The sequence below is a fragment of the Xylocopa sonorina genome, chromosome 2 (genome assembly GCF_050948175.1).
Source record: "Xylocopa sonorina isolate GNS202 chromosome 2, iyXylSono1_principal, whole genome shotgun sequence".
NCBI classification, from domain to species: Eukaryota; Metazoa; Arthropoda; class Insecta; order Hymenoptera; family Apidae; genus Xylocopa; species Xylocopa sonorina.
In genome coordinates, this window is record NC_135194.1 from 15,019,024 (window position 1) to 15,037,679 (window position 18,656).

The following is an 18,656-nucleotide window of genomic DNA, read 5'->3' on the forward strand; positions in this document are numbered from 1 at the left end:
TTTCGCTTTAAATTCATGGAGAAATGATAGATATTGCAGGGACTTCCGGAATGTTCTTCTCCTCCACCCTGATTCGAAATTGCTTAGTCAATTTGCAAGAGTGAAACTCTAAGGGGGGTCTGCTCGAAACGCGCGAATTTCGCGAGAACGTGTCGTTCGAGATTCGTTACCGCGGTAAGTCTGCCCCTGACGGGAAGTTGCGGCTTCGCTCGTCGGTGGAAACGAACCGAAATTACAGTTTATCAAAGCAGAAAGCCGCACAATCTGCTGGCGACGCGAGCCAGCCAAGTTTCGATCGCGGCTGCGAAAGTGTTCCCTTGTACGCGGAAATTTCCACGGCAATTTATACCTTTCGATCCGGTGAAAAATTCGCTTGGCACGACAGCCGTCGATTCCAAGAGAACTCGATTGCCATCGATGTCCTTGCTACGAGCGAGCTTAACGGCGGAGGGAACGCACTCAACTTCGCTCCGTAGCTCTCCCAGATATGACGAACGATATGGAAAATACAGGAGAACAGTGGTAAAAATGCAAAATATCTGACGGAAGCTCGCTCGAAAGCTCCGTCTGCATCCGCGAGAGAACGAAAGAAACTCGTTCAGAGTCCATAGCATCTTGAAGAGTCGGGATAAGGGATGATAGCTGCGACGAACCGACTAGGAAGACAGTCGATGGGGTCGCGGAGAGTTGAAGGCATACACTTGGTCCGAGTGCAATTTCATCCGGCGCCAAAGAAGGCAACGAGACAACGCGGAACTTCCTTTATTACGTTGAAAGTTTTTACGAGCTCTCGACTCTGGGGGTAGCGATGCCCGCGTACGAATGGGGCACCACCGCCATTGAAATCGGGCCGAGATTTCCTTCGAGTTCCATTCCGACCTCGACCAACGCGGATTCTCGCAATTTTCCCAAACGAATCGATACTTTCATTTTTAAATTAATAACAGTCGAAGCTCGTTTCATCGTAGCGGCTTCGAACCTGCGAAGAATATCATCGTTCCATGCGTACATCTGCGATCGGATCTAATCTGAATTTCTAATGCTCATGCAGGTAGGACAGGTGTGTTCCTCTATCGATAAAGAAGGTACCCGCATCGACGCCCACAGACGTTTCCATCCTTCACGGAATTAAATGCCAAGTAAACTTCGTGGGATTAAACGCGTATAAATTGCATCGACAGTTATACCTATTTTGAATCTCTAATTTTTTGATCGTCTCCAAGAATATCGCGGTTTTAAGGTTTCCGCTACAACTGTACAGTTTTCTTCTCTCCCGAAGTAACGTTAAAACGAATCGTTGACGTGACGGCCATTCGCGAGCAGGATTTATCAGGACTCGGTGGCTGGGATAGTCAGGGATGATCCCCTTGAAGTTTCGGAAGATTCGAGGGTAATACGGAATTTAAAGCCGGTACGTGCGCCCATTTCGGTGATTTCGATGCCTCCTAGCGACTACGGTACATGGCCACGTGTACCTAATTCTCTCGAACGGGAGACGAGGCGAGAAATCCGGTTCCACCTCGACGCGGAGATCGTTTTTACTTTCGAGTGGTTTTCCTCGAGGTAATAATTCGAGGGCGTGGGAAGACGCCAGTTATCCGGGGAATCTCGAGGAGATTCGGGTGCTCGCGGTGTGTTCGTTCGGAATTTTTCGAATCGGGGATATCCTTCGATATTGGACACGTGGCGGTCGGATTTCTCCTCTGCCTCCTTTTAATTAAATTCTATCGCGTATGGAACAGTAGTCGCCCCTTCGATCCTCCCCTTTGAAATCTTAATACTAACCGCTGGCAAACCACCCTACGCCCGCAACCCACTTTTTCTTCGATATTACTAACTCTTTCCCATTTCAACCTTGAACGATCGCCTCCGATAAATTCCAACCGTCCAAATAATTTCCCAACGAGTTCCTTGTTCGCAGATGGAACGCTCGTTAATTCGAAATAACGGGACGGTTCGGTAGAACACATCAAACGACTGCTTCATCCGCGAGCGAACTTGCAAACCATCCCCTGCGCGAGCGACCCTCGAGCACGATCGAATTCTCTAAAATAGTTGCTCCTGCTCAGAGAGAAGACGATGACACGATACACGTGTAAAGGGAAAGTTCTTACAGAGCAAGGGTTAACTGGATCCTTCAATGGCGGCCTAGGCGACGCGATCCATCGTCTTAATCTCATTCGTATACTCAAGACGAAAGCGGTATCGCGCTTCGAGTCGTAAATGGAAATTTCACTTCTGTTCGATTAACGAGCACGTCCACGGACCAAAAAGCCGAATTGACGAAACTTCGTACGGTGTTTTGAACGTCGTTAGTGCTCTCGTTCCGAAGTGCGAATACATTTCTCATCGTGTCTTCCGACTGCTGAACCGATCGCCACTCGCATCCATCGTGGTGCCTCGTTGGAAAACTGTTGAGCGAGATGTAATAGCGCGAAATCTAAAAGCCAGAGCCTCGAGTGAAACGTCTAGGCTTGACGGGCTGTCTGACGGCACGCGTTGGGGAACGTTCCCGCGATCGATCGGCCAAACATTTGCAGGAAAAACACAGGGGAAAGAGTAATGGAAATTTTTGCAAAGTGCCGGAATATCGCCGCGATTTGGCCGGGCCGTGGTAAACGGGAGAATTCCTGCCGTCGGTGGTTTTGTAAAAAACCAGCCCCCGGAGTGGTCGAGGGTGCGTCTCGCGTGGTAAATCTCGTTTGCAAATGGATCGGTAGGAAAACAGACTATGTCTCTCTCTCTCACGAATTTCAACGCGATTTCGTCGTGGAAGCTTGTCAAAGAAATTTAACGGATCTCTACCTTAAGTTGGTATCAATTCTACAAATAAAAGAAAGAGAATTTCGATACTCGCGCGACCGACCATCATCGAGTTTTCCACCCCTTTTCGTCCAAACATCGTAAAGTCCATTATCGTTATTAAATGCAATAAAACAGCTGGAAACCGACTTTATTTCACCGGGTTAAACAAACACAAGCAACGACTACGACCCACTTTTATTATTACACGCTTAACCATCGTTGCGAAACGATCAATGGCGGTCGCGTTCCGGATGGATCGCGTGGCGTTCAAACGCGCGCGCCGCTCGGACGATAAATTGCGCGTCCATCGATTTGTCGCTTTTATTTCGCTGGGGGGACGCGCGTGGCTACATACGGCCTCCTTCGAACCTCGAAACTTGCACCTCCGCCGACAGGAAAAATCAATAAGGAGTCGGTTACGTTTTCCCCTTGCGTGCTGCCATTAAAAAAAAAGCCTCTCGTCTGTGTCCCTCGTCGCAATCGAGGCTCGAACAATTTCTATTTCGTTCCCAGAATTGATCGAGCGATAAAGCCGTTCAGTTTCGATCGATTACTGCCGATTTCCTAAATCTTTCATTCTATCATGGAACGTTGGACGAGGTAAAGGGTTGAGACGTTTGTAGAAGTGGGCTTTCGAGGGGTGCGAGCGTCGTGCATGGTCTCAGATGTTTACGAATGGCTCGTTTCACTGTTTTAATTGCTTCAGCTCGCGAGAATCACGGCCTGGTCACGCAACGGGTTAATTGTCGCGTGAAACTCGCTTCATCGACTACGCTTCCTGGACATTCGTTCGAGGGTACCGTTTCAGCTGGCCACTTAGAAACGTCACGCGAAATAGAGTCGAACGACCTTTTGGAAACGATGATGTACACGAAGTTTCCATCGAATCGTGGCTAGGAATAATTAGACGCGGCTCTTTTCGGGGGACGATTTCACTCCGGACGATGGCGGCATCGGAGGGGTTAACTCGAGTTAGCTTCATTTACGGCTCGAATCGGCGGAATCGAGTTTCCGTCCCGGATTCCGTCGAGTATCCCCAGATGCAGCAATTATGTAACGCCGTTCGAAATTGTTAACCAGTCGCTTGGCTTTCATCATCGCGCTCGTTAAAGGCTGCGACCACGGTCGTCGTCCCGCGGAGAGGAAACAGATGGAAAACGGTCCACGGCGTGCTCGCTCGAGTCACGAATCGATTCTAATTGAATGCAATTTAACCGTGAAATTAACGCGTCGGCTGTTTGCGTGGGACGAACCGGTCCCCGATTCCCCTTTTCCATCGCGTTATTTTGCCGCAGACATCCGCTCCCTAAAATATCGCGCTCTACTCGGTCCCGTTAGCCGAAGATTTCCTCTCGAAATAGAGACGCGATTGTGAACTGATCGGATCGGTCAGGGAGACTGGTGGAGCGTCCGCGATATAATAGAACCGCGACAGCAACGAGATTTCGCAAAGAAGCCCAAGGGAGCCTGGATATTAATAAAGTTATCGACGCCGTTTATTATCGGAAACGGCTCGCCCTGTTCTCGCCGGGACAAGCAAACAGTTCTCCCTTCCTTTCCTCGCGAACTTTCCGCCATTCATCGATTTTATTCTTCCTCCTGGCTCTTGTCCTCTTCTCGCGCGTCTGGACCGCCGCGTTTCCGGTTCTGCGGTCCCCGCGGTCTCGCGATGAAAACCGATGTCCCATAACCGGGACCATCATCGCTCTTCGCCCAACTTTAGGTCTTTATTAACCTTGGTTTCGTTGTTGGCAACACTTTTCGCAGAGGGACAAACAGTACCGACGCTTTGCGAATTGGCAGCGCGATGCGTCGGCTCGTACATTCCGTTCGAGATGGTGGAGCACGTTTATCCGCCGGTCCCGGAACAGCTGCAGCTCAGGATAGCGTTCTGGAGTTTCCCCGACAACGAGGAGGACATCAGGCTCTACTCGTGCCTGGCGAACGGTAGCGTGGACGAGTTCCATCGCGGCCAACAGTTCTTCCGGTCGAGGAACGTGGAGGACCCTCTGCAGATCGGTGAGCGATTATTTTAAATATTGATAAAAGTGATGTTAGTCGATTGTTCGCGCGTAACAACGGTTCCAGTACTGTTGGACGGTGCAATGGGAGTCGCGCTACTGCGCGTCTGTCCATTTCCGTTTCGTACTACTACCGGCGAACCCGCGGTAGCCTTAATCGACCTCTCCAGCCTCGTCTTGTCCTTCGTTTTTCTCTGTCGCGATCTAAACTTTCAACTAAAGATCGTTGACTGATTTGTTTTTTATTATTAAATATCAGCAAAATATCGCGTTGAGTAGTAACGTACTAAGAATATAATCTTGCTGGAATAATTTTCTCGCGATTCGACTGTAAAGTTCTGGAAGCATACGAAGCGGTCGATCTCGCGTATCTCCTGTTCGCTTCGGCGGCGGCTCGCAGGGAGGAGGATTCCGCGACATTATTTCGGACAGGGAAACGTCAGGGTCAGGTTTCCAATTACGTCTATCCCGTCTTGCCTGCCCGTTTAAAAGGGAAGCCTTCAGGGCGAAGCTACGCCCGCCGGCTGGAGAACTTTACACAATGCCCCCTTTCGTTCGTCGGATAAAGAAGCTGGTCAACTTTCAGACGCCTGAATCGCGATACCTCACCGTGGCTCGTGGACCCGTTCCGAGTTATCAGTCTAATAACCAGCGACGTCTGAATGCGACCGAAACGATCCTCGAACAGTCTCTTCTTTTCTCGACTAATTGGATTAATTACAATTAAATATAATACCCGTCGCGCAACATTATTCACGTTCGTATATTTAGCGAACATCTCTCGGTTAACATCCTCAGCTTAATTACAATATCGTATTGTAAGCGAATCTTGAGCAATTTCTAGTCAATTCTCACTAAGTCCGCTGTTTTCTATTCAGGAGGATTCTACGGAAGACCCGCGGCGTGCCGTTTAAATTTAATCCTTAATTTCATTGTTTGACCGAGCTCACTGCTGCCAGGTTCATTTTCTCGAGTTAATTTGCGCTCTGCTCGAAACACAGCCCCGGTTCTTCCTTCTTGTATTCCGTATGTCGACCATTGTCCGCCCTGTTGTTTCTTAATGCGCACGGAATTGCGCTTTGGCCCCGATCGTAGAGATCCTCTTGTTTCGCTGATTATTTTCAGGCTCTGCGATACAAAAAGAGAGAGAGAGAGAGATTAATTCGAATCAAATGCAATGCTTTGCGGACAGGATTTCATCTGAGCGCCACAGTGAACTCGCCAGGGTTGACGAACGCCAACAGATTGCTGTTCAACGTCGCTGTGACGTTCGATCGACGGAAGATCACCTCGTGCAACTGCACCTGCTCGTCCAAGGCCTATTGGTGTGCCCACGTGGTAGCCGTTTGCCTCCACAGGATACACATGGTAAATAAAAATCCTCGTTCTCGGCGATATCCTCGGAAATTTCGTTTGAGCGGCGTAACTCGGATGTTCTCTGTACACAGCCGACCCAGGTGTGCCTGAGGGCGCCAGTCAGCGAGTCCCTGTCGCGTTTGCACCGGGATCAACTGCAGAAGTTCGCGCAGTACCTGATCAGCGAGCTGCCGCAGCAGATTCTGCCCACTGCCCAGCGTCTGTTGGACGAGCTGCTGTCCGTACAGCACAGCACCATCAACAGCTACAGCGGCGCGCCGGATCCCACCGCGGGCGCGTCAGCGCACGACCAAACCTCCTGGTATCTCGTCGAGAAGACGCTCCACGACAACATCAAGAAGATCCTCATCAAATTCTGCGTCCCCGCCCCCATCGTCTTCAGGTGAGCCTCGTTCGTGCCCCTCGGAGGGTGTCCCGGACTCTTTCTCCTCAGAAGATTTCAGAGTAATACGCGACGCGCGTGTCTTCGATTGCAGCGACGTTAATTACCTGAGCACCACCGCGCCTCCAGCGGCCTCCGAGTGGTCCTCGTTGCTACGCCCGCTGCGTGGCCGCGAGCCGGAAGGCATGTGGAACCTGTTGTCGATCGTGCGCGAGATGTTCAAGAGGACCGACCGTAACGCCATACCCCTGCTGGAGATCATCACGGAGGAGTGCATGGCCTGCGAGCAGATCCTCGTCTGGTGGTTCAACACGAAGGTGGCATTGTTGAACGGGACCGGATACGGTGGCAAGCACAACATGAACAGCAACGTGCACGCCTCGCAGCACGCCTGCTCCTCCCTCTGCGACGAGATCGTCGTCCTCTGGCGATTGGCCGCGTTGAATCCCGGATTGTCGCCGTCCGAACGGGAGATACTTCACGGCCAATTCACCGCCTGGCACATGAAGATAATCGTCAAGGTGCGCGTCCAAGTAACGTCCATATGTCCAAGTAACGCGGCGACATCGTTCAATTCTGGTTGCTCGTTGATCGATACCATTGTCTTTCGTGTTGTCAGGTGACCAAAAGCCGGGGCAGTTCGGTGACGCACAACTCGCACAACAGGAACAACGGCGGCGGCCACAAGGATTCGCTTAAGAACGATCTGGCCTTGTTCACCGGCTTCAAGTCAGCGCTCGAGGCGTGCTATCTCGATTGGGAGGAGTACACCTTGCCGGGTATCACGTACACCGCCGGAAGCAATCCCATCTATCATTGTCCGTTCACGTGTTTTCGTCACGCCGGGGATACCAGGACCGAGGTGAACCAGGTTGGTTAAACAACGTCCGTTCTCCTTCTCTAAGTGTTGAAACATTCCCGAATAATGAATGAAACTGGTGCAGAGCTCACGATAAATTCGTAGAAGGTGTTGCGCCTTCTATCTGTTTACGATTGAAACCGCTTTGCTCCTCCTCGTACGTGATCAGATGACGAATAGAGGACTCTGATCGTTTGACCGTAGGTGAACTCGAGCGCGGCCGTGTTAAATTGTCAGCCGCCCGTTTCCCATCGTCATCCCGGTCGACGCCCGCTGAGCTCGGGCCTGGTGGAGTTCAGTTACATTGACAGAAGACGGTTGAACCCGCGGGAGTGTTCGGGATTGTGCTCGCGGAGCGGCGGCGGGGACGGGAATCGGAGCAGCGTCAGCTCGGAGGGTTTCTGCGAGAACGAGACCGACATGCCCGACATTTCCGAGCCCCAAGTAGTTCTCGTTAGACGATCGTGCGCTCAACTAAATAACTGCGGGGTCACCGACTCGCAGGTTCGTTCTAGGTGGCAAAGCCTCCTACGCATCGAGTGCCACGTTGAAATGTCGTCAGTCGTGGAAATCCTCGATTCGTAAATTACGATTACGCCGTGGGTAACGGTATGAAACGTAGGTTGAAATCGTGTTTCAGGAGGGTGGCGGTAGCGAGTCGTCGTCCAACAGCAACGTTAGCCTGAGGAACGCTCAAGACTCGGACAAGCATCGCTCAAACGCCTCGTCCGAGACCCATAGTGATAGTAGTGATAGTAGTAATAACAAAGCTGGATGGCCGAACCTCGACTATCGCGAGAAATCGCGGACCACCTTGTCCAAGGGTAACAACAGCTCCAAAAGCGAGCACGAATCCGACCAGGAGAAGGACCCCTCCAGGAGGCCATCCAAGGACGAGAGTTCGTCCTCCAGTAGCGACAGCCCGTCTAGCGACGAGTACCACGTTTACTATTACGATCCGAAAGCGGTGGTGAACAAGGACTCGAAGAACAAGTCCCAGTCCGCGTCCACCGCGAACGCTAGCACGGTGCTTGGCAACCTGATGAAGACGGAGGATCCGTGGGACATACTGTTCGCCAGGGCGGAGGGCCTCTACGCCCACGGTCACACGAGGGAGGCCTGTATCCTTGGCGTGAAGCTTGGAGAGGAGCTGTTGGCCAACCCTCCGAATCTCATGTTCGACGAGCCGCCTGTATCGGTTAAGGGGAAAAAGAAGAAGGTATTCATTAGAAAGACTTGGTTTTCTCGATTCAGTAAGATTCTGTTCCAATTGTTCAGACCTGGTCCGGAGCGTAACGAGTACAACGGGAATGTTTTAGCAACAAGTGAACACAGCGTCCCATAAGCTCACGTGCCTTGCGTCCGCGACGTTGGCCAAGTGTTGCTTCCTCTGCACGGTCCTCGCGGAGAATCCCGAGTACTACAACCTGGCGTTCAGGGTCGGTCTGTTTGGCTTGGAGATGGCCAGACCGCCGGCGAACACAAAACCGCTGGAGGTAAGTCCCTGCCTGGTTACGAGGGCTTCTCGTCGACCTACAAAGTCGAGAGACGAGCGTTCTCAAGACGCTACATAATGTTCCAGGTGAAATTGGCTCATCAGGAAAGCGAGCTGGTTGGACTGTTGAAGAAAATCCCGCTTGGTCCAGCAGAACTGTCGATGGTCAAGCAAAGAGCGGAAAACCTAAGGGACGGAATACTGAGGTCCAGAGGTTACGCGTTGCTTCCGATCATGCTGGCCAGTTTCATATTCGACGCCCTCAACTCGTCCAGTACGCATCTCTTCTTTTCACGTCGTAATTTATTCCCTGAAGTTTGATCGTAAAGGTTTGTGGATCGATATTCGCAGGGCAAAAACACCTGTCTCCAGACATCGACGAGAACCTTGGCTTCGAGGCGGCGGTCGCTGTTCTGGGCCTGAAGGCGAACGTAAGCGAGGCTGACCACCCGCTTCTTTGCGAGGGAACTAGACGCCAGAGGTACGTATATTTCAGCCGCATTCGGATCTTTCTGTTCATTCGCCGTGTTTGTTCATTGTTCGATCGCTTCAGGGGAGATTTAGCTATCACCTTGCTTGTCCACTACAAAGACGAACCCACAAAAGTGGCGAGAATCATGGACAAGCTGTTGGATCGAAACGTTCACCAACTGATCAAATCTCCGATTCTGAGCAGCTACTACACGTCCAATCCTCCGACCAACAGTGAGGTAAAAAAGGTAGGTTTCTGTGAAACCCGGAACGGGTCGAGTATCAAATTGCCTCTGTTACAGATGAGCAGATACCTTCACGACGAGGAATGTTCCTCTCCTCTTGCTGGTGCGGATGCTGCTAACGGCGACAATGTCGTTGGTAGCGGCAGCAGGCCGCACAGTAGCACTAGCGCAGAATTGGAAACTGGCAGGGGTGCGCTCACGGTTATGGTTCAGCAATCTGTGCGTACTAGACCTAAAGAAACAAAGTTAGTACTTTTCTTGTTAAAGTAACCTAATAAAAGAATCGAGCGCGGACACCCGAGTACCTACGCGAGGATAGAGAAAGAATTTTCTTAAACGGGAGAAAAATCTGTTACAGATACAAGAGCAAGAGAGTGTATCCGTCGATCCCCAACCAGCCATCGGAAGCAGGCGCACACTTCATGTGCGAGTTGGCGAAGATCGTTCTCGCGAAGGCTGGTGGCAACAGTTCCACATCTTTGTTCACGCAGCCTTCCACCAGCCAGAATCACCACGGACCCCACAGAGCCCTGCACATGTGCGCCTTCCAACTGGGCCTATACGCTCTTGGACTTCACAATTGCGTCACGCCTAACTGGCTGAGTCGCACCTACTCGAGCCACGTATCCTGGATCACCGGGCAAGCGATGGAAATCGGGGCACCGGCGATTTGGTTCCTCATCGAAAGTTGGGAGGGCCATCTGACTCCTCCCGAGGCTGTTCGTATAGCTGACAAGTCGTCTAGAGGAAGCGATCCGAATTTGGTCCGAGCAGCCGCGGAACTTGCATTGTCTTGCTTGCCTCACGCTCACGCGCTCAATCCCAACGAAGTGCAGAGAGCTATCTTGCAAGTAAGTAGACTCTTCGTGTCTACGATTAGTATCGATTTCTTAATTGTCTTTTTCTCACAGTGTAAGGAGCAAAGTGATCTGATGCTTGAGAAGGCTTGTATCACAGTGGAGAACACAGCGAAAGGGGGTGGCGTTTATCCGGAAGTATTGTTCCAGGTAGCCAAGTATTGGTACGAGTTGTATCTCAGGGTGAGTGTTTTAAAGAATTATGGAGAAAAGGTATCAATATCAGTCCTTTCTTTCCACGTAAGACAATTATAATACGCGTATGTTTATAGCACACTCCCGGAGGAGAACAGCAGGACGATATGCCACACGATCCCCTACAATTGGACTTGAATGGGGTACTCCTAGTGGAGTCCGGACCTCCCGTGGACGTGTCAAATGGTCAGATGATGCCTGGACCAGCTCATGCGGTCGTTGTAACTAGCACGCAACCACCACCTCAACCATATCCAACGCATCCAACCATAACCACGTTAGCACCATTGGGTATGTATTCTCTTTCCGTCGTGCTCTCCGATATAGGAACTGTTTCAAGATTTCTAACCATTCCAGGAGTTGGTATACCGTACGCAGTGGCCCCTTACAGTTTCGTACACCCGCACCACTCGATCTCAACGTTCGGTGGTCCGATGCCGTCGCGCAGGGTAACTTTACCACCAGCACCACCGCACATGCAAATGTATCACGCAGCATTCCCGCCTCATCCGGGCCATCCGCAGCATCCGCAACATCCGCAACATCCACAGCATCCGCAGCATCTGCAGCCCCCGCAACGTCCTCATCATCCGTCACAGCCCGTGCAACCGCCATCGCTACCGCAATACTACACGTCGCAACCGGCGCCGCCGCCGGGTACTCATCATTTGTTCACCATGCAACAGCCTATGCCAGTAAACGTAGGTATCCCGCAGCTGGTAATTCACGCCACGGGACAATTCATGGAACGTATCGAGCGTAGCGTGATTGTTATCAGGTTCAAGCGGGACTGACGGGACCCATCCCTGGCCAGAACAACATGCCCGGATCAGCGATGGTTCAGGCGCAGTCTATAATATCGACTGTGCGAACCCAGCCGCAGGTTCACAGACAAACGCAGCCTTTCAGCCAGCAGCAGCTAGAGGCCCTGGTCGCCGCGTACCGCGTCGGCATGCTAGCACTGGAGACTCTGGCTCGACGCGTCCACGACGACAGGCCCCAAGCGAAGTTCGCCCGAAATCCACCTTACGGGGAGGACGTGAAGTGGCTGCTGAGAGTATCGAAACGCCTCGGTACACATTACCTCCATCAGCTTTGCATCTGTACGCTGAACAGTATCGTCAGTCCCTTCGTCCTTCACGACGTGGCACTAGAAGCGGCGCTTTATCTGGCTAGGAACAATCCGGCTCTCGTGCTCCAACACCTGAGATCCTCGCTCTTGGCGCTCGTCCACAAGTGCCAAGAAATGTTAGTTTCCTTCCTTGAACGATTCCATCATGCTCGGTCGACGTATCCGGAAGTAGCGTAACCGCGGGTCTAATTACGTATTCCAGGTACATTCAGTGTATGCATCAGAAACTGTACCACTTGACGGCGGGCGAGTACGAAGACTTTGTGAACGTCGTGTGCGCGGCTAGAGCAGCGTTCGACATCACTCCCGAGGGCCACGTTCAGTTCAAAGAGCGGCTGCAGTCCATTAAAAGGTATTGCGTGGAAATGTCGGTATCCGTTGCCGCGATGTGCGAACGGTATCAGCGTGGTAACGGTTTTATCAGAGGTGTCGAACGTTTCATTCGCAGATCTCAATCCTGTACCAAAGAACTGTGGGCACAAATCAACGCGGCGCTACAGCAGAACGGCAAATGACACAGAGCGGAGCCAGGCGTGACGTGGCTCACCTCCCTACCCCATCCTCCACCACCACCACCACCACCACCTCCACCACCGACAACGACGGCAACCCTGGTGCTTCAGCACCAGCATCCCTGTCATCCTCATCCACAGAGCGTCGTATGCGTTCACGGGCTGGCTACCCTCGACAAACGGGAACAGGATCTCCACAGCGTGCATCGTCGGCGTACGACCGTCACGTCGACAGTGGCATCGATCTCGAACGACCATCGGACCATCAGACCTAGGAACGGCCGATAATCGCTTTCTTTGTCCTCGCCGTTTCTCGAGGAAGATAACGATCGATTCCACGGAACGAGGAAAATATAACTTTCTTGACCTTAGTTAATGTATCTGAACGAGATTGAACGAGAGAGAAAGAGAGAAAACAGAGAGAAAGAACGTGAGCAAGAGAGAGAGAGAGAGAGAGCGTGATAGAGTACGATTATTATACTTTTAATTAAGAATACGATGCGTGTGTGAATGGCAGAGAGCAAACGATATGTCAGACTTTACAGTTAACCGTTTCGTCACCGACCGTTTCCTGGAAGATCGAGGAACGATTGTGCATAACGTAGTGGAACATTGAAACGCATCGTGCTGCGTACGTCGATTGCTAAAGGCACCGTTTTTTCTTCCTGCGTTTGAGAGAATAAAAATAGAAAAAAAGAAAAGTAATAAAAAAAAAAGAATAATAATAATAATGATAATGAAAAAGGGGTATATATATATACGTATATACGCATGAGAAGAGGTGAAAAAGAGGAGCGATTACGTTGCATCGATTGATCGATAAATCAAAATTTCGGGTTTCTCCGGATCTACGAGCGATCGTGAACAGGAATTCTAGAACAGTTCAGACGAGTCGTTCGTTCGACGCACTCACGGGAACCTCTTTCTCTCATTTTGTTTTTTTTTTTTTTTAGTTAAGAACTCGATGAATGTCTCTAGCCGCAATTAGATAGGAAATTTTATTTTTCATTCATATAGGTAGGATGAATTGTCACGCGTCTTATTTTATTTTTGTAAACGGGTAAGCAAATTTTTAAACTACCGATATATATATTATTAAACACACCGTCGACGAATGTAAGGTGAATAAGGTCCGATTCGTAAATACATAAGAGAGCGACGCGAATTTTACTTAAATTGCAAAGAGAAGGATACGCGCGACGAAAGAAATTTTTTACACACGGGAATGAGAACGATTTTTACTTTTCCTAAAATGACGACCGACCTTGTCCAATCATTGCACCATCACCGACCACCAGTATACCAATTCCCCCGACTCAGTTTTCTCCTCTCGATTTACTTTGCTATCTATTATACTTTAGTTCTCTACTTTCAATTATCTTTATTTTCTTTTTTTTCCATTTTCTCTTTTTCCTTTCTTTTGTTTTTTTAAAATAATATTAGAGACTTATATATTGTACACGCTCGCAAGCATATTCTCGTTTTTCTTTTGTCACTATCGACAATTCGTAAACGAAAAAATGATCTCTGTAATTTTTAAATTAAAATAATTTGAAGACACATAAATAAAGCAAAATTATAGCCGACATCGATTGCTCGAATTTGAGTCACCTGTCCACACCGCGTACTTGTTACACAAAACGAACATATGGACGGTTGATTTACAGACGTACAGTCTGACCAAGTACTTATACGTTTCTGTTCGTATCGTTTCGTTCGCGCTTTGTTCGAAATAAATACCGCCTTGCTTCGTCCCGATCATCCATTGTCCATCACGATATTCGAGCACGGAACACTAATGTTTCTATATCGAACGAAATGTCGGTGACTCCAGGATAATTCTTGCGGTCAGACAATTATTAACTCGTTTACGTTATTTAAGCTGTAATATAATTTCTGCGAATGTTCGAAACGACACCGTTTCCATGTCCCAGATCCTGTGAAAAACTTCATCCATCGACGCATCCCGTAGAATATCCCAACCATCTGAAAACAGCGGTGGTATCCCCTTAATTTTTTTTCATCAAATAGTGCCGAGCGCGACTGAACGTATACGTTGTGTCTCTGTATATAGTAAGAAAACTGAAAGAAACGCGAAGAACGCGAGAAGGATAACAGTAAATGGCACTGCCACTAATTAACGGATACCCTGATGGTGGTCATCTAAAAGAGCAATATTATAAAACGTTCACGTGTTCTAGCGCGATGCTGCGACCATTTAAAGCGTAGCGTTGCTTCAGGTTTCCTACAAAGTTAAGGCTCGAAGCAAGCTATTCGAATACAGGTCGATCTACAATCGCGAAACCATTTGATTTTCACTCGCCACGGATTATCGAGCTTGGCCAGAATTTGAATAACAAATCGAAGGCGATAACGGCGTACCAAAAATCAAGATCGCCGTCGCTTTTTTTAATTCTCCGATGTTTTCATCTCTCGTCGCTCCGATTATACTATCAGCTGTTTGTCCGATTGTTATGTTGCTCGTTACGCTATTATTAGTAACGCGTAACCATGGACCAGCGAGAAAAATTTGCTCGATAAAATTCTGCTCGTGTTATTTTCCTGATCTATCGCATCGGCCTGATAATAATACCCTCGGCCATCGAGCCAATTTTTATCGTACGCGAGAGAATAGTCCTCGCAACCGACGAGAATCGTTCTAAATCGCGATGCAAACGAATCGACCGACGATTTCGTACTTTCTCCCTTCTTTCCTCTTCGCGCGCAAGGGACTAAAAGGAAGCATCATCGGGCGAGCCTTATCTCTCGTGAATTCCATCCACTTCGAAACTAGCAGACAACCGCAAACCGTTGTACAAATAATTCGTGCGTCGCGTTCGTAGATTATAAAGCGTTTCGTCCTTGATATACGGGGCGGTTCTGCACTTTGGTCGCTCGATCGATTGGCCACGAGTATCGAGTACTGAATCTGATTTACACCGCCCCGTATGTACATACATGTATAAATACGAATGATTGTACGGCGATCCAATTGGTAAAATTGATCTACAAGCGGCGTAGTGTATTTTGCTCTGAGCCCATCTCTGCGTGTGTGCATGTTACGGTATCGGATTAAATAGCGATTATTCATAGGCGTAGAGAGGACTTCACTAGCCTACCTAGCGTTTAGAGCGATCGATGATCCCGTTTTTTTCACGTAGACACGGAGAGAATAAAGCGTTGATCGGTGGCTGGTAAACCACTTTACGAGGATCGTAAAGAGAGGAGACGGAGAAAGAGAATCCCAAAATCGAATGTAGAACCGCTAGATTCCCCTTGCTCCGATCGGAATGCAAGCTCTGATCTACGAAGAGCGTTCTCGATCGCTGTTCTCGATCGGTCACCGACCGATTGTAATTTATACGCGAGAGGAGCATTCTCGAGTTGGCACGAGATCCTCTAAAATTCATTCGACCCGAACGAAGTCGAAACAAGAGTTTCGACTCTTGTTCGTTTCTTTCGGTTAGCTCGATCGTTTCTCGCGTCTCATTAGTTTTTAAGAATTTCTATGGGTATTCGATCGACGCTCGAGTTTTTTGCTTAAACGAGTACCAGCTTAGAAGAGACTTTCGCGTCTCTGTTTGAATTAACGCGGTGAATTTGTTGCAAGATAACGCTCCGCGATTCACCAAATTATAGTTTTTCTATGAATTAGTCGAGGATTTATACATTGGTCTTAGCGGATTAAGATTCATCAGTGTCAAGACTCGGCTGTTTTCGACTTACCGTGTATATTACGAAGAAATTTTTGACTATCGATCGATGTCGCGTTCTAACGATCGACGAATCACGATCAGCTCAGCGTTTTCATTCCCGACGAGTCGATTTTGTCGCGTACCTCTGTATCGCGAGGATTCGGATGTTCTTTTAGAGATTCCTCCGAGCACCATCCATTCCACTGTGTATCTCTCAGTTTTAAGTGAAAACAAAAAGAAAAAAAAAAGAGAAAAAATACGAAAAAGAAAGAAAAGGGGCAGAAAAAAAGTATATTGGGAGGCGATAAAATATCTATTTTTACACTTGATCGAAAAATACAGACGAAAATTTCGAAGTAAACTAAAAAAAAAAAAAAAGAAGAGACGAAAAGATAGCTGGAAAGCCTCCTCTCGATTCGAAGCGCGCGTTTGATCGTTCGATAGAAATTAGAAATCTTCCGTGAACCGATCTTCTACGGACGCAAATGGTGCGCGTATATTTCTACGTAGAAGCGCGGATGAGGGGAGAAATAGTAACGCGAGAGCGGGACGACGATTGAATAATCTTCTCGGTGTCTGTAAATAATCGCAGATCGTTGTTTCTTCGCTCACGAACGAGTCTATGGAACTTTGTTCACGTTTTTCCTTTTTTTTTCCCCCCCGTTTCTATATCGCTGATCGCGTAGACAATTGTCGAGTAATCACCGTAGATCAACGCCATCGGCATCGATCTTCGATCGAAGTCGCGGCGCGAATTTAGAACCTTCGTCTAGCCCTCGACGCGATGTAGACTGCACTAGCTTTCGTAGGAACGCAAAGTCCGAGACGCGACATCTTAATTACGTTAAGCGAAACCAAGAGTGAACTCGATTTCGCGACGATAAAAAAGGAATCTCCGAGCGCTGGTCTCAAGAAGAATAAAAAGAAGAATAAGAAGAAGAAGAAGAAGAACGATCGATTTACTCGATAGCTACGTAAGATTGTACATATATATATATTTACGATTGGAGGGCGTTACATTAATTCTAGATGTGATAAGTTACTTAAAAGTCGCGTGTGCAAACTGAAATCACTTAAAGCTCGAATAACTTCAATGATAAGATATTGTCAGGAGCGATCTTTTCTTTAAAATCGTGTATCAGCCGAAGGTGGATAGCGAATAAATAGTAGATAATAAAAAAAGTCAGAGTGGAGATCGAGATAAGTAATTCTGTTTAACGTTCTTTATCGTTCTTTTTTTTTTCGAGCGGTCAATAGGAAGAGGATGAAGAGGAATTTATTCGCGCCGGTTTGATGTTGAATTTACATCGAGCTCGTATTGTAAATTGGACGTGGAAGAGCGAACGAGGAAAGTCTCTCAGTATTGTTTCGACCTACGAGTAATTCTGTGTTCAAACGGGGGATATATTCGGGGATTAGGATATTGGCCTCGACAGAGGTGCTCGCGAACGTAATTCTCGGTGACGCGTAAATATTCAGAACGATAAGGGATCTAGTTGTTTAAGGCTCCGTAAAAAATGTACATTCAAAGTAATTTCGAGTAATCGTAGTGTTTGCTTTCGAGATACAAGGAATAAGTTGTACGAGCGGCGAGGTCGCGTGCCCGACGCGCGATATCGATGGTTCTCTGTCGCGAGTAAAGCTGCACTTCGCTGTTGATCAGATTCCACGATAATTATGATAGTGTTCATATTCTATTTGTAAAACACTTCCTTCTGACTCGCATTCGGTGGGCGCGAGATAGGGAAAAGAGAAAGAGAGAGAAAAAAAAAGAAAGGAAGACAAACGAAAAATTGCACCGCGCGCTGCAAACGTGCGAGTGATCTTTTCGGTCGCGTTACAAGTCGCGCGAGAGAAGGAACGTAAAACGAGGTTCCAGCATCGATGTTAATTAACGTAACCTCGTGGAGATTTTTTTAGCAGGATAGGTATAAATAAAAGTTCTATGAGGCAAGTCGTTTGGTTCTGCTGTACTTGATTAAAACGTAGATAATCAATATATTCTAATGTGTATTAAATAAATTTCGATTTCTAATTGCGTCCTTCGTCTGTTATCTTTCTATTGTATCGATCCACAATGAAATACAATTTCTGATTTCACAAGTTAATCTTCATTCCCTCTCACCTGCCGCGATAATATTCATTTTTATTCGTTCCGTTCGCGCGATGATCGATTAATGGGTTTCGTTATTAATACGAGACTACGTTAAAGCATTCCCACTATTTTATTACAAATGATATTCAATGTAACGTTGATAAATTAATTAATTAATACAATTTATAAAATGTACGCAGAAAAGATGAACTTGAGGCGAGGTGAACGCAGAGCAGTCGTGGCCGAGTGGTTAAGGCGTCTGACTAGAAATCAGATTCCCTCTGGGAGCGTAGGTTCGAGTCCTACCGACTGCGATTTGTGGCGATTATTTTTATTTTTTATTCCAATTTCTTCTATTCGTTACTTCTATCATAAGTCCCACAAGAAAATGACGAACAATATTGGAAAGAGCAATAAATTTGCTATTATAACAGTCCCTACTTTACTTTGAAACGCGAAAACAGCTGGAGTAAGAAAAGTTTAAAATTATCTATCAAACTATTGCCTCCCTGGCT

The 18,656-nt window shown here is 48.1% G+C and overlaps 1 protein-coding gene and 1 non-coding gene across 6 annotated transcripts in view; both read left to right on the plus strand.

The window, feature by feature from the left end:
• Dora (zinc finger SWIM domain-containing dorado) overlaps nucleotides 1–13,937 on the plus strand; it is a 52,885-nt gene extending 38,948 nt beyond the window's left edge. For 2 of the 5 annotated variants that reach the window (XM_076910050.1, XM_076910051.1), the window contains exons 3-21: nucleotides 4,573–4,824; nucleotides 6,019–6,194; nucleotides 6,275–6,585; nucleotides 6,680–7,106; nucleotides 7,205–7,456; nucleotides 7,649–7,948; nucleotides 8,085–8,663; nucleotides 8,764–8,940; nucleotides 9,027–9,213; nucleotides 9,291–9,420; nucleotides 9,493–9,658; nucleotides 9,713–9,900; nucleotides 10,014–10,506; nucleotides 10,567–10,695; nucleotides 10,785–10,998; nucleotides 11,065–11,408; nucleotides 11,471–11,955; nucleotides 12,042–12,191; nucleotides 12,288–13,937. In XM_076910050.1, the coding sequence (XP_076766165.1) occupies nucleotides 4,573–4,824; nucleotides 6,019–6,194; nucleotides 6,275–6,585; nucleotides 6,680–7,106; nucleotides 7,205–7,456; nucleotides 7,649–7,948; nucleotides 8,085–8,663; nucleotides 8,764–8,940; nucleotides 9,027–9,213; nucleotides 9,291–9,420; nucleotides 9,493–9,658; nucleotides 9,713–9,900; nucleotides 10,014–10,506; nucleotides 10,567–10,695; nucleotides 10,785–10,998; nucleotides 11,065–11,408; nucleotides 11,471–11,955; nucleotides 12,042–12,191; nucleotides 12,288–12,354 (5,027 nt within the window). In that variant the 3' untranslated portion in view covers nucleotides 12,355–13,937. The remainder of the gene's footprint in view (nucleotides 1–4,572; nucleotides 4,825–6,018; nucleotides 6,195–6,274; nucleotides 6,586–6,679; nucleotides 7,107–7,204; nucleotides 7,457–7,648; nucleotides 7,949–8,084; nucleotides 8,664–8,763; nucleotides 8,941–9,026; nucleotides 9,214–9,290; nucleotides 9,421–9,492; nucleotides 9,659–9,712; nucleotides 9,901–10,013; nucleotides 10,507–10,566; nucleotides 10,696–10,784; nucleotides 10,999–11,064; nucleotides 11,409–11,470; nucleotides 11,956–12,041; nucleotides 12,192–12,287) is intronic. The other 3 variants (XM_076910053.1, XM_076910052.1, XM_076910054.1) reach the window with 3 other exon arrangements.
• A 4,436-nt stretch (nucleotides 13,938–18,373) lies between these two features.
• Trnas-aga (transfer RNA serine (anticodon AGA)) lies at nucleotides 18,374–18,455 on the plus strand. Its single transcript has one exon. It is a non-coding gene; the product is annotated as a tRNA-Ser (tRNA).
• The last annotated feature ends 201 nt before the right edge of the window (nucleotides 18,456–18,656 follow it).